This window comes from Vulpes vulpes, chromosome 1, assembly GCF_048418805.1.
Source record: "Vulpes vulpes isolate BD-2025 chromosome 1, VulVul3, whole genome shotgun sequence".
NCBI lineage: Eukaryota > Metazoa > Chordata > Mammalia > Carnivora > Canidae > Vulpes > Vulpes vulpes.
This window is the reverse complement of record NC_132780.1, coordinates 191,159,781-191,175,651: the sequence shown is the minus strand read 5'-3', so window position 1 is coordinate 191,175,651 and position 15,871 is coordinate 191,159,781. Positions and strand designations below refer to the sequence as shown.

At 44.2% G+C, this 15,871-nt stretch overlaps 1 protein-coding gene across 6 annotated transcripts in view; it reads left to right on the top strand.

Annotated features, from left to right (window-relative positions):
• POPDC1 (popeye domain cAMP effector 1) overlaps positions 1-5,380 on the top strand; it is a 38,491-nt gene extending 33,111 nt beyond the window's left edge. For all 6 annotated transcript variants that reach the window (XR_011997296.1, XM_072738117.1, XM_072738118.1 and 3 more), the window contains exon 8: positions 1,518-5,380. Coding sequence is in view for 5 of the 6 variants with exons in the window: in XM_072738117.1 (XP_072594218.1) it covers positions 1,518-1,642 (125 nt within the window). In the remaining variant the exon portion in view is untranslated. The remainder of the gene's footprint in view (positions 1-1,517) is intronic.
• The last annotated feature ends 10,491 nt before the right edge of the window (positions 5,381-15,871 follow it).

Below are 15,871 nucleotides of genomic sequence, written 5' to 3'. Positions count from 1 at the left end.
CCACTGCATCTGCTGCCCGCTGCTGACTCTTCCAGGGAATTAACGGCTGATCTTGGTCAACCTCTCGTAGTAGGTCGGCTTCCCGGCTCAGGAGGGCCCCTCTACCCTCCTCTGCTCTATACCAAGTATTTGAAGAGTCAGGGTTCACCCATCATTCTTCATTATCAATAACCTTAGGCCCTGGAGATCCCTGGGTGGCTCGGTGGTTTGGCGCCTGCCTTTGGCCCAGGGCGTGATCCTGGAGTCCTGGGATCGAGTCCCACATCAGGCTCCCTGCATGAAGCCTGCTTCTCCCTCTGCCTGTGTCTCTGCCTCTGTCTGTGTCTCTCATGAATAAATAAATAAAATCTTAAAAAAAAAAAAAAAACCTTAGGCCCGGCCTGAGTTCAATATTTGTGGATTCCGTGTTAGTGCAGCGCCAGCCCCGCGCGGCTGTGGGCAAGACAGACGGAGACCAGGACAGAATGAATCCTGACGTTGAATGTGGGGACTTTGTGGAGGGGAGTTTATGCCGGCCAGGGAGCTGCTCATCAAGCACCTTGAGAAGTCTGTGCACCTGTTTATAATAACTTCTACTCTTTTAAATCATATTTTTTTCTGTATCAATCACGGTGTCGCTTATGTGGGAGATGCTCAATAAGCATTTGGCGAATGCGGGACAAATGAGGGACTGACTGAGTCATTTATTACTTGGCTCCTTGGATATAAAAGGCTTTAAGGATGTCCCTGCCCCCTCTGCTACTTGGGATTGTATTTCTTTCTTTTTTTCAATAGTTTATTTATTTATTCATGAGAGAGACACAGAGAGAGGCAGAGACACAGGCAGAGGGAGAAGCAGGCTCCATGCAGGGAGCCCAACGTGGGACTCGATCCCAGGGCTCCAGGATCACGACTGAGCCAAAAGCAGACGCTCAACCACTGAGGCACCCAGGTGTCCCCAGGATTGTATTTTCTTCACCTGGGTTTTCCTCCCTGTGTGCCTGGACTCCCCCCATCCCCGCCCATCTCTCCTCCCACCCCTCGTTTTCCCGTATCAGCCCAGGAAGTGGCTGGACAGGCGGTGGCAAGAACTGCTGTTTAAGGCAGTGCTACAGGTGATGTCAGCTTCCATAGCTTTAGGATGGATCTATTCTTCAGGGAAATGAGGAGGTAAATCAGCTTTTGAGGAACTCAAGTCGCCGTGTACGATATTACTGTAGGAACATGCATTCCGAGTCCTAATCAGACTTTAGGGCAACCCCCTGGAAACTGCACGTGTCGGAGAAGCTTATATCACCCACGCACGTGCAGTGGAACCCATTCTACGTCTGTTCTCACACCTGAGAATCATTTATTGACTTCGCTGTGTTATTGAAACGCAGAGTTGAAAATGCAATATTTAGGGAAATTGCATTCCTCGTACTAGTGATAGATTCCCAGAGAGTTTTACTGTCCAGTTGGAGTGTGTAATTGCTACATGATACCAACATCAGGGGGGGCTAGAATTTAAGTGGTTTTCCTTTCTGTGTCTTCGACAGATGTGCCATCCCCACACCAGCGGGGCTCTGCCAAGATGAAGCCAATAGAAGAAGGGGTGGAAGATGACGACGAGGTCTTTGAGCCCGTGTCTCCAAATGCATTGAAAGTCCATCAGTTGCCTTGATCAGAGACACTGAGGTCAAGTGACCGAGACGGAAATTTGTCTTGAAGAGATCCTGAAAAATACCAGCACTTTGTCGTGGCTTAGTGATTACTCGGCTCTCGCCCTGGTAGTCTGAGGGCAGGAGAGCGAGGAAGGGTGGAAAAAATGGGAAGGTCATTTCAGCTCCCCTTTTTTATTGATCAGCTTTTTATGCAATTGTTTTCCCGAGCCTCCTGACTAAACCTAGTTCTATTTTTGAGATACGTATCTTCACAGCGTTTTCTAGGTGTATTATTGTTTTCGCTTAGCACCCTGTCAATGCAAAAAATGCCTTTTCACTGATTTTTTTCTGAGTTGTGGTTCATTTTCCTCACAGTTCCTCTCCACCGTGGCAATGGGGTCGTCCATTCGATAGTTGTAACCAACAGTAGAAGTTTGAAATTGAGGTCGAGGTATCATTAAAAAGCAGGGAGTCTCAGGCCTTGAATTGTTAGCTGGAAATTTTTAAAGAAAGATGTGATTTGACCAGCGTTTATTTTTTTTCTCCCAGGCCAGACACTAGACGTGCTCCGCTAGATCACCTTACGTATCTGGGCCTTGTGTAGATGGCTTGATAATGAGCAAAACTCATCAGACTTTGCTCACATTACCCGCATATTATGCCGTGTGTAATCGGGTCTGAAACCAAAGCTGGAAAGATAACAGATGGAAGCAGTCCTGAGCTCAGCTTGACCTTCAGGAAAACTCAACTTACCTGTGATTTGGAGCCATTTTGTCCCACACACGCCGGTGTGGGTGACACTTTGGGGTAGGGAGTCACGTGCCCAAGCAAATGTCACAGAATGAGGTGATTGAAAGAGCATTTTTGTTCTGTGATCGGTATTCTGAGGTTTCAGACTGTTCCTCCAGAGCCAGAGCTGTCCCTTTGAAATGTGTGCCGGATACCCAGTGCCAGGTTTGCGAATGTGGACACAGCTTTGCGGGCAATTTCCATAAGCTGTGCCGAGGGCACCCACCTTAGATGTTGGTGTGAGGGCTTTGACTGTAAATCTCTCTTTTCTACCAGAATCGTGTTTCAGGAAACGGTGGTATTTGGCTGGTGGGAAATGAGATGTTTGCCGAAATCATCATACTGGTCATTGTGACTGTGCCACTCAATTGGGTGAAGCCCGTAGATCGACTACGTGACATCATACATACATTGTGTTGATTTCCATTCGCTAGACCCAACTTGAGTCAGTCCCCTATTATATATAATAAATAGCTAAGAAAAGTTCTGAATGAAATTACTTTCAGGTAAACTGAGCCAAAGGCAGCCTATCTTGCCAAGAGGTGATTTCTGTCAGAGAAAGTAGATAAGCTACTCTAGGGTCACCTCACTTTCCTAAACCCATTTTTTTTTTTGGCCAATTAGTTTAGTAATTTCACTTGAGTTAAATATACATGCTCGGGTCATTCACTAAGAGAATTTCCACAGGCTTGGAGTCCAGCTCCTAACATCCTTATCACATGTTGCCGTATTGACATCACAGTGGAAAGGCTGATTTCACTTCACTAGTAGAGTGGTTTCTTCAGTTTCCTGAATTATAAATATATTTTGGGGAAATGAAGCACAGGTGAATGACTTAGCCTTGGCTCTAGGATTGTAAAGATTCATTGGGTTGAACAGGCCCTCCCTGTGCCTGAGACCACACGTGCGGGTAACTGTACCGTAACGGCGCTAGTGTGGCTTCCCTCTAACAGCCCGAGAAAGGTCGTGTAGACCATTTGGTTTACACAAGCATAAGACTAATTTGCAAAATCACTCTACAGAGTAATTAGATATTCCACTCTTCCCCGAATGGAAAGTCATTTTAGATTCTGCTGAGGCCACGTTTTTAATGTTCTGTGGATCCTCAAAAGCTTGGGATTTCCCTAGCCTGACCCATCTCCAGATGTGTCTGACTTTGTCAAGCTGAGACAGTGGAGGGGGGGGGGGTCATCTCTTAACTGTCAACCTGCAGGTATTTAGAGGTTATTTTCTGTAGCTCTGGGACCAAGCATGGGTAAAGGCACACCACTAAAACTAGATGACAGGAATTCATTTAGTGTTTTTATTAAAACCCAGGAATTCATTTAGTGTTTTTATTAAAACCCATGTGTGCGTGTGCACACCCATCAGTGTTGTTCATAACAAAGATCGTAATCTCTAGCTTAGGAATCTTAAAAGAGCCACTTAGCCTGAATGGGAAACATGAAACTATTTTTTAAATACACACCTCTAAGAAAGACAACGAGACTCGGAGAAAAGGAGAAACAAGCCGCCGAGCAGCCCTCCCACATAGACTTGATAGCAAAAGAGCAGATAAGGGAACAGAGGAGAGTTCTTAGTGTACGATCTGCTGTGGATGGCTTGGGGTTCATTTATACAATGAACAAGCGCATCTTTGTGTAAGGCATAAATCCATAGACAAAAGAACACGTTTGTTGCCAAAACCACCAATAAGATGCTTCCTGTGTTTTTTGGTGCCCCCTTAGCTTTGTGACCACGGTTCAGAAAATGGTCTGCAAAAATTATTCTATATCTAACCCCAAATCTACTGTTTAAATGTAACATCAAGTCTGTTGTGTGAATCGGGAGCGTAACATTTATACCAGAATGTATGTGCCATTTGTAGTGTTTTGAAAGTCCTCGTGTTTATATTTATAAAATGACAGCACAGATACTATATAGAAGCTCAATGATGTTTATATATCCTGAATCAGTAATAATGGGTGCTATGTAATTGCCAGTGACCATCCGTTGCTTTCCGGGACCGTTTCCACTTGTCCCTGTGGCTCACTTGCCCCTTCATCATTGGGCACCATTTGCGTTTTGCTGCCAATAGTGTGCGCACTGGGAGACACCCCCTTCTTCGTATCTGGTTCTCCTTCCACATATCTGAAGCTATTCTGATTTTCTAATTGGGAACTGCCGATTCCTGCCTCCCAAGTCCTATCATAGCCCCAAAGGTAGAGCCTCTCGGATGTTGGGGAAAAAAATCTTTGGGGAAAGTTGGTGCAGCCAGGTAATGACTCAGGGTGAGGTGGCACCCAGCAAGCCCTTGGGCGTGCGGGTCAGCGTGTGCATGCCCGAGCGCTGCTCAGTGCCCTCCTCCCTGCAGACCCCAGGGAGCAGCTCTGAGGACTCCCAGTTGTTTATTTCTTTTGTCCATTTCTTTGGACATTTCTAGAAGCTGCTTTGTCAGAAACCTCTGACCTTGCCATGCCTCCATTCCCCCACCCTTGTTTTGCAAACCTGGTTTCCCAACCTCTTTTTCTAATTTTTTCCAACTAAAGTGATTAGAAATTCCCACCTATTCAATTCAAGTTCAATTCAAGGGACAGGACACTGTGTAGGGAACTCAAGGCTGCGGTGTAGTCACCCTTCAGTTCGGCTCCAGGGATGATACGTTTTCTCACCGACAGCCATTCTTTGATTCTCACAGGAGCCCACATACCTTGTGTGTAACAATATATTGTGTCATTTAAGAAATCTGCTTTTAAGTTCTATTTATAGGTTATTCTGTTATATTTGCAACCTAGTTTTAAAGTACACGGGGATTTTATGAATGCTTTATACAGACACATTTGTAGGAAACCCATTCTTTCTGTTTTTAGGTGCCATTGACGTTGGTGACATTTACTTTATAACCAATTTACATTTTGTCCGCAGAGCCTTATAGTTTAAAATATCTTCATAGATTGTCATTTGATCAAATAAATTTCTTACTTAGAAAATACGCGTTACCTTGATTTCGTTCCTCTTACCTATAGCTGATTTGCTCTGACTCCATGCCTGAAGGAGGGGGTTGGTTCATTTACCCCCAGGTTGTGGGAGCTGCTCTGGTTGACCAAGGGGATGGTCTTGGGTCAGTTCCACGTAATTTCAGAGCTCTGTCATCTTGGCTGCCTTTTGGCCCCAAGGCAGCAAGATGGTTTTGACTGGATGTGGCAACTTGAGAAGCCTTCAGAATGTCACTGTAGGGATCCATAGATTGCAACTTTTCATTGCCCTCATTTGCACATTCGCTTCTAGTTTCATAAGGTGTAATAATACAAGGAGTCACGTGAAGGAGGCAGAAAATCTCCCCTGGATCTATCCTGTGGTGGGTAAGAGGGACCAGTCTTCCCATCCTTGAAGAAACCTACATTTTCTTCCGTCACCTGTCCTAGACATGGGGATGGGAGTTTGAGAGCACATCTCTTGGCCCTTAGTAGCTGGTCTTTGCCACTCGACACACTTGTCCTGATCAGTCGCAAGACCAGATCCAAATGGAAGGGGCATCTTAGGGGCATCTTCTGCCACGAGAGGAATCAATTCTGTTGCTCAATAAGCTATGTCACCTAAACCTTCAGTCAGGTGCTGAGAGCCCTGGACGTCTTGCTGAGCTAACTTTGGGGCAGGTTTCCCTTTCTTTTTTAATTTTTTTAAAGATATTTATTTGAGAATGCGCATGCATGTGCGCATGACTCCCCTCTGAGCAGGGAGCCCGATGCAGGGCTTGATCCCAGGATCTGGGATCACGACCTGAGCAGAAGGCAGATGCTTAACCAACTGGGCTGCCCGGTGCCCTTTGTTCTACCTTATAACTCTGAAAAATAATTTTCTTTCCAATAATGGTTTTCCTCTACTCCTAGGCCTTGTTCTCATTCCACTTTGGGGCCATGTCCACAGTTCCAACATCACCTTTACCTCTTTCTGCTGGTTGCCACACCCCTGGATCTTGGGTGTTAGACACTACATTCATATTTCCTTGCTGTTTACTAGGGACAAAGATGTCCCCAATGACTTTGAAGCTCCCCCAGCCTCCTCCTTCATCCTGTCATGAGAAAATTCTCCTCCTTCAGCTTCTTCCCCTCGTCACTTGTCACAGCTGCCTGTGACACTGTAGGACCTCACATGGCTGGGCCAGCCCCCAGGGCCCTCCCTGAAGAATGAAGCACTGGGGGTGGGATTTTATGCTCAGACACCTTCCGTGACAGGCCAACAGAACAAAACGTGATTTGAACAGAGCTCAACCACCTCCTCCACCTGATAAATGGAATTCCCACAGCTATAAAATGGCTCTTATATAGGGAAGGCAGCCTTGAGGGGAAAATGATGATAGCCATTTCCTTCTTGATGTCCACATGCAGATGATGAAAACCTACAGACCAGCTCGCACCTGATGGTGGTGACATACAATTAAGCCACTTTCGCAGAGACTGGAGGGGACAGGTAGTCCGAAGGAGCTCAGACAGGGGACAAACCTCAGGCCCAACTCTCCAAAGGGACTGCACGTAAAATATTCATCTGCTCTGAATTCATTTCTCTTAAAATAGCTTCTGTTATTCTGGGGACCCAGCTAAACTTTTCAATGTGCTTCTCCCTATTTTTGTTAATTCTTATCTGATCTCTTTTAATGCTTCTCCTCGTTAGTATTGATATGTTGTGCTCACAGGAAAAATTATAATACTTTACATTTTTCTGCACACGTATTATACAGAGAGACTTTTTTTGTAGAAAAAGAAAAATTAAAGACTGATATTGACCTTCAAAATCATCTATCCTTTATGTGAAAATGTGGGTCTTTGTTACACGCTGTGCCAAACAGATTTCTTATCTCTGTTGTTCACCTCAACCTCCCTCTTTAGCTCAAAGCAGCTTGAAAGAGGTAGCCTGAGTCGTGCCCTTAACCTTGGACATGGATTTGAGGTCAGAGGCAGTTCTGAACATTGTCTCCGACCATGTGATCGTAGGCATGGTGTTAAACCTTCTGAAGCTGCTGTGTCCTCTGTGTACACTAGAACTTTGCCCAACACATAGTTGGCAATCGGGAAATGGACTCGCCCCTTTCCCCCCTTTCCTTTGATGGTCAAGTTGAATCCTTAAGGCTTCTGGACACTTGGCAACCGTAGTCTTTGTAAGGAGCCAGGAGGCCAGTACCAGTGGGATCTGAGGGAAAAGCAAAGCAGGAAACTCTTACTATGGCCCCTTCTGCCTGAAGAACTGTCTGAAGGCCTGGGAGCCCAGTGATCACAGGCTACAGGGTCCCTGGACTCGTCTGGCTGGGGCAGAGAGAGAAGAGCCATCCTATCTTCAGCAAGTGGCCCCAGAAAGTAGTAAGCAGGGGAGGAAGGCTGTAGGCGCCGCTCTATGGTGGCTAGTGGGTGGAAAATACTAGTGTTAGGTGAAATGATGCTTTCCATGAGGTTCTTCTCCAAGAGCCTTAAGCTCTGGTCAATGTTTAACAAATTATTTTGAACTAATAACCTTCCTTCTCTCTCCATGATGACCATTGAACCATGAGCAGGTGGGATGGATATGCATGGAACACGCTATGGGCAAGTTTTGACAATAGGAAGGATGGAGAGAAGTTTATCTAGACCCCAGAGAGTGTGAGAGAAGTAAGAGTTCTCAAAGACCCGGGAGACTTTAATTCCTGATGCAGTTTGATTGCTAAAGACTGTTTGATTGTTAGGACATCGGGCAGGTCACATTATGTATTTGGATCTCAGTTTCCTCTAAAATGAGGTTACACCAGGCGAAGACTCTTCTCCAAGTGTTTGCTCTTCTCAAAGGCTGGCATGGTGTCCCCATGCTCCCTGGGTATTTTGTTATCCAGCTGAGGCAGGACTTTTTTTCCCCTGGTTGCGGATGATTTGGGGGGCTGGACAAAGCCTTAGCAGCTGTCCCACCTCTGGCTATCCTTCCCATCCAGAGCAGTCCCATCCTTGCCCTGTCCTTCACCAATGCCGTGTTGCTTTGAGGTCATGACAGCATCACCAATACCCAGGCCTGCACTGGATCCTTTCATCAGCAGGCATTCAATGTTTCCTCTAAGTCTTTGAAAGGGGTTCTTGAAAGTTCTTGTGAAAGCCAGCAGCTTGCGGAAAAACCCCTTCTTAGCCCTTCTCGAATGGTCGTGACTGAGGTTTTCCTCCAAAGGAGACCGAACTGTAGGATTCCAGAGCAGATAGAGTATGTACATTTCAATGAGGCCAGAAGGTCTCAAACTTCAGCAGGCATCAGAATCACCTGGAATCTCCTCAAAACCCTGTTTGCTGGGCCCCACCAGCAGTGTTTGATATAGTACATCTAGGGAAGGGCCCAGAAGACTGCATTTCTAATAAGTGCCCAGAGGGTGTTGACACTGCCATTAACATGACCACACTTTGAGGTCCCCTTAACTGGCCCAACTCCCTTATGAGGAGGCAAAGAGGCTATGGCCAAGAAAAACTAAAATCCACGTGTTCTCATTCACTACCCAGGGGCTTTCAGTCAAAAACAACTTTTTTCTTTTGGCTGTAGGCCAACAGTTTTCAGGCTTTTATTTATTTATATTTATTTATTCATGAGAGACACAGAGAGAGAGCGAGGCAGAGACACAGGCAGAGGGAGAAGCAGGCTCCATGCAGGGAGCCCGATGTGGCACTTGATCCTTGGACCCCGGGATCATGATCTGAGCCAAAGGCAGACACTCAACCAACTGAGCCACCCAGAGGCCCCTAGTTTTCTGGCTTTTGATAAAAGCAAAATCATTTAGGGAACCAGTTTAAATACTCTCGGAACTGTTAGATACTGATTCAGTGTACCTGGAACAGTGGTTCTTAACCCCGCGGCACTTCGGCATCAGAAATTCTGGTGTAATTCATCTAGGTATCAGGATCCTCAAAAGCTCTGCAGATGGGGGTCCCTGGGTGGTTCAGGGGTTTAGCGCCTGTCTTCCGCCCAGGGCGTGATCCTGGAGACCCAGGATCGAGTCCCACATCAGGCTCCCTGCATGGAGCCTGCTCCTCCCTCTGCCTGTGTCTCTGCCTCTCTCTGTGTGTCTCTCATGAATAAATAAATAAAATCTTAAAAAAAAAAAAAAAAGCTCTGCAGATGATTCAATGGGTGGCAAATGGAAGAAGCCCTGGTCTGGAGGAAGGTCCGGGCATTCCAGGTGATTTGGGTATAGCTTCAGGCTGGTCCAGATTTTGTAGGCAAATGCTTTCCTGGTCTTGCTTTCTGCTTTAGGAAACGTAAAACAGCAGCAGTAGTGCTGGCTTGTGGTTTGAGGAGCGAATGCTAGAAATGGGTGGCATCGATGGAGAAGCTCAGACCAAAACAAATGGAGGCAGTTTGGGTGGTGTGTGTGATCTTTCTTTTCCCTCTGTGTATGTCAACATTTATTTTTAAAAGACTTATTCTTTTTATAAGTGAAATATAATAGACATATAACATTTTATTTTATTTTATTTTTTGACATATAACATTTTATTTAGTTCCAGGCATACAACATAACGATCCTTATATGTATATATCACGACGAGATCACCACAGCCAAGTCTGGTGAACAACCACAACCTCACACAGTTAAAATTTTTCTTTTTCTTGTGATGAGACCTTTTAAGGTTGACCTTCTTAGCAACCTACAAAATATACAACGCGCATCATTAACTGTCGTCACCATGCGGTACATTACATCCCTGGGACTTCTTTATTTTATGACTGTAGATTCATAGTCAAAAAGTATCAACCTACAGTGTGAATTCGATCCTTTAAACTGCCTTGGCCACCTTCCTTGGCTCCCCGTAGCTTCCTACATAATTCCAGAGTCAGAGAGAAGCCTGCTGCCTGCTTCTGGTGCATAGAATGAGAACATGCTTTGACTTTGACTTCTGAGGGGTCCCTTCTAGCCCCAAGACTCATTATGTGACCTGAGCCGCCAACATCTTCTCCTGGAGCCCAACTGTAATTCTTTTGTGATTAGGAATATCCATATCTGCCCTCTTTACCTTGGAAGGGTTTTGTGAGAACCAATGTAAGGCACCGTGGAAACTATAAAGCACTATAAAAATAAAGCTATTAGCATCTTAACCAGTGACACATACACGGAAGCTTAAGATGAAAGAAATCTCTCTTGACCAAGTCATACCTGGAAACTCTCCTGGAACTTGTATCTAATTTGTCCTTGCTTCCAGGTGCATATATTCAAATCCAAAACCCAGAACACCTGAGTGTACAATTGCATGAGCGTTTTTACAAGATGAGTTTCTTCTCAGGTAATGGGAAAACAGACCGTTTTAAGATGTCTGAGAAGAGCAACATCCAAGTTTTAAGGAATCAAATCCCCAGCAAGAATTTCAGAAGTCTTGTATCTCTTGAAAGACTTTTTGAAGTTTCTTCCAACAAGAGGATCTCGAAAAGCTTAGAGAAAATATTTTGTCCTAGACCAGTTACCAGTACCGGTGCCCCTCCAGCATCACGAACTCTACACCGACAGCCTGTGTCTTCTGCATAAGAGCCCATCAATCATCACTCATAATTACATATTTTTTCCTGGGAGAAATTTTCCTAGCTAAGTTTATAAATTGTATGACATATTGAGGAACTCCATGGTAGCTGTGAGGCAAGGTGGAAGTTTCAGAGAGTGAAGAGTGCCCTCTGGTGGTATCGTCCAGCAACTGACATGCGTCAGTGCTTGGTCTTTAACCAGAATTACTAAACTACAGTTCCACGGTTTCTTGGAAAAGTCAGACTTCCACCCTGATCAGAAGAATTTTTTACACTTCCAGAGATCCATTGTACAATGGGCTACATTAGGACATGCTGCTTATATTGTGTTATTATGTCATGTAGGTTATCTTTTCCATACGCCCTGGAGAAAGTTGTAGTTGGGACTGCGCTCCATTCAGAAATAATTTTTAATTAAAAAGAAGCACTAGAAAAAATAATAATAAAAAAAGAAGCACTAGAGGTTGTTAACATGCACTTGCAAATGAGACCTCATAAATAATCTGATCCCGGCCCACAGTTATTGCTTGTTTTTTTTTTTTTTTTGGTTTGTTTTTGGGTAGAGGTGGGGTTTGGGTTGAAACATCTAGTCATTGTGATGGTTTTCTTTTCTTTGTTTCTTTTTTTTTTTTTTTGGCGTTCGATGATTTGTCAGTTGCATATAACATCCTGTGCTCAGGGACACCTGGGTGGCTCAGCGGTTGAGGGTCTGCCTTTGGGCCAGGGAGTGATCCTGGGGTCTCAGGATTAAGTCCCACGTCGGGCTTCCTACATGGAGCCTGCTTCTCCCTCTGCCTGTGTCTCTGCCTCTCTCTCTCTCTCTCTCTGTCTCATGAATAAATAAAGTCTTTAAAAAATTTTTTAAGAATAACACCCAGTGCTCATCATATCACATGCCCTCCTTAATGCCCATCACCAAATTAACCCCAACCCCCCACCCACCTGCCCTCCTTCAACCCTCAGGTATTTACCCCAAAGATATAAATGTAGTGACCTGAGGGGGCACCTGCACCCCAATGTTCATAGCAGCAATGTCCACAATAGCCAAACTGTGGAAAGAGCCCAGATGTCCATCGACAGATGACTGGATAAAAAAGATGTGATATGTATAAAGAACGGAATAGTACTCAGCCATCAGAGGGGAAGAAATGTTACCATTTACATCGACATGGGTAGAACTAGAGGGTATAATGCTGAGTGAAGTAAGTCAATCAGAGAAAGGCGATTACCATATGGTTTCACGCACAGTGTGGAATATAAGAAACAGCGCAGAGGATCATAGGGGAAGGGAGGGAAGGTTGAATGGTCATCAGAGAGGCAGACAAACCATGAGACGTGGAACTGTGTGACGGGGTTCTAGTGGGACATGCTGAATCTTTGGCAGGCTTGGAGAATAACCACCAGGGTTAATCTGGTGGATCCTATTCATCTAGAATATTGGCCAAATGATATTCCAGGGTCTCTTCCGACCACTCTGTGGTCTCTATGTTAGATCTTCCCTGGCAATCTGAGGTGTCCCACCAGTTTATGAATGTCATACAGTATTTACAAACAAAACACCGACCTAGGGAGACGGAGTAGGCGGTGACACACCTCCAGGTCGCCTCACATTTCAGGCCTTCCTTCGTGTTTTTCAAATTTTCCACCTTGAGAAAGTTAATGGTGGTCGTAATTAGATTCTAATTGTTGTTTTTAATGGATTGGTTTGGGTGCGTGGCAAAAGCAACATTAACACAGGACTAGCTACAGAAATAACCTGGACTAGCAAAGGAAAACTATTTGTACAGAATTAATTTCACAAAGCAAAAGGGGGAAGTTGAAGAGCCAGTGTAGAGGTAACTGTAATGGACTGAATGTGTGACACGATGATCTAAATGAAATAAGTGATAAATAGAACTTGAAATACCTGACACGCTAGCAGTGAGGCCACACTTCTAAGAAGAAAAAACAATAATAGAAGAAAAGCAGTAATAAAGGACCACACATCAATAAGACATCTACTTGAACCAATTCAAATGTAAACGTGGTTTGATTCTTAAGCTTTCCTTATGCTCCGAGTTTGCAGCATTGCTGCTACTGTAACATGGGGGGGGGGGGAGTCCAGTTGTCTGGACAAAAGAGCAAAACTAACCACGTCACATGGGGGGTACCAGCAACACCGCCGAGGTTGGTGTTGGCACCTACAAAGAAATTTTAAACCTGGAGCAGGCAAGTAGCTACAGATGCTAAGCAGCTTCGAAACTAAATAGAAACGGAGGTCCTTCTCCTTCAGAAAATAGCATCTTCAAGAAACGTTGATTAATTTTAGAAACAAAGTACACACACGTATCCTAGGTAGGAAACTTCTAGAGCAGAAATTTTGTTTTACGAAACATTAACCATTTTCCAGATACCTAAAACCACTTCAGAAAGTGTGTGTGTGTGTGTGTGTGTGTGCGTCGGGGGGAGGATTATAAAGGGCAACACATGTTGATTTCTAAATTGAGGATGACAGAACATAAAATTGGAGTAGCACTAAAAGGTTTTCCTTTAAATTTCTATTGTTTCGGGGTGTCTGGGTGGCTCAGGGGTTGAGCATCTGCCTTCAGCCCAGGGCGTGATCCTGGGGTCCCGGGATCGAGTCCCGCAGCGGGCTCCCTGCAGGGAGCCTGCTTCTCCATGTCTCTGCCTCTCTCTGTCTCTCATGAATAAATAAATAAACCATAAATTAAATAAATAAATAAATAAATAAATAAATAAATAAATAAATAAATAAATAAATAAATTTATTTCTGTTGCTTCTAGAGAGTAAAACAGACAACGGGACCCAGTTTTTGAGAGGAAAAAAAATCAATTTCAAGAGAATAATGAGAAGACAGGAGCAGAATCTACCACAAAATGATAGATCGGAGCATAAGCAATTTTTCTTTTTATTTAGTAGCCTACCAAGCAAAAGCTTCATATGAAGATTCTCACAAAAAGCTTATGTAAGGGGTGAAAACTGGGGTCAGTAAGACGAAGTAGCTCTCTGTGTACACACAAGGAAAGCCTAGGATTCTGGGGCTTTCTATCATTCTGGTTTTTTTTGTTACAAAAAAAAGGAAAAGAAGTGTTAACCACAGAAGCACCCGGGACTCCCTGTACTTTAGGTGGCTTGTCTCCTAGCTCTCATTCATTCGTTTCCCCAGGGTAACTCCCCGGGAGAGGACAAATGTAGTGAACCACAAGTGAGCATGTGGGTGCACCGGCCTAAAATGCTTGTGTATTTTTAAACATTTATAAATATTCCCACCACCTGAAGCCACAGCTGCTCAGTGATGGTCTAGGGAGCTCAATGATCATAGCAAAATTATCTGCGTGAGCCCCCACCCCCAGCGCCCCTGCAATGGTCATTTAGAGCCTTCCAAAATGGCAAAAGAAAGTGGTGAGAGGTCCTGTTCCCCACATTTTCGTGAAACTAGTTCCTTTCTTTTCTTTTTTTTTTTTTAAAGATTTTATTTATTTATTCATGAGAGGCATAGGCAGGAGAAGCAGGCTCCTCGCAGGGAGCCTGCTAAGGGACTCGATCCCAGGACCTTGGGATCATGCCCTGAGCCAAAGGCAGAGACGCCCAACCACTGAGCCCCCCAGGCATCCCAGTGGTTCCATTCTTAGGCAGTCTTCTAGAACCTTCCACCTCTCTCCCCACTGGATTCCCTCTGCCTTCAAGCGTGTACTTGTATCCTTAAGAGTAAATGACAAAGTCACAGGAGGAAGCTATTAAGGTATTGAAGCAAAGGGCTGCTTTTCCCTGGTGTCACAGTCAATCTTGACTTTCTTCTGCCTGTTTTATCGTCAGATTCACTAGGTTTCAAACCCACAATGACGGATTGGGAAAGATCTCCTTCAAGGATAAAAGGAAAAAGAAGTCCAACAGGGCTTCTATCTACCATTTTAGCAAGAAAGTTGGGAGGTAAGACTAGAGTGACATCATAATTTTGTTCAGGAAGCATCTTTATAATAATTGTAATAATTTTAACACACATCTTTTCCACATTATTTCTATGTTGGGAGCTTCCCCATTATAAAATAAAACAGCAAACAAAAGAAGCTAATTTTTTTTCATCTTGAAAAATTAATTCTTACCTTTCCGGCTTGCTGCAGTGCATTTATTCTCTTCATAACCATTTCAAAGAAGTGGTATTACTGTGTTGCTATTTTTAAAACCTCTGTAATTTGTTTTTTTTAGAAAATGATTTTATTTATTCGACACAGAGAGAGCACACACAGGTGGAGCAGCAGGCAGGAGAGGGAGGCTGCTATGTCTCTACCTCTCTCTCTGAGTCTCTCATGAATAAATTTAAAAAATCTTTACCAAAAAAAAAAAAAGAGAGAGAGAGGGAGAAGCAGGCTCCCCCCTGAGCAGGGAGCCCGACGTGGGGCTCGATCCCAAGACCCTGGGATCAAGACCTGAGCTGAAGGCGAACACTTGACAAACTGAGGCACCCAGGTGCCCCCCAAACCTCCTGTAGCTTGATTTCATCTAGGTTGCTCCATTAACATTTTTCTGTCCATCGATCTGGATACTTGTCTTCAGTCATTTGTTCTGTTGCTTTTAACCTGCTGTCACATTCATCTGTTGAATTCTTATTGTCAGTTACTCTGCTTTTTGGTTCTAAAATTTGACTTTTATGTCTTCTCTATTTATTTACCATAGTCATTTTTAAAATCCTTGTAGAAAAAAAAATAAAATAAAATCCTTGTAGAATATTTGCACTACCTTTGTCACCTTTGTTTTGAGGTCTGTGGTTTTCCTTTGTGTCCAGCCAACTGGTCCTACTCATCTGCATGCTTCACACTTTTAAATTGGATGTTGGACATTGTCGATGGAAAATTCTAGAAGCTCTGGATATCTTCTTCCAAGGAGGGTTGTCTTCTTTCACTAGGTAGGTAGGTGTACCAGCTATCACCTTTGTCCCATCCGGTTACTTTGAGCCTTTATTAGGGCTGGT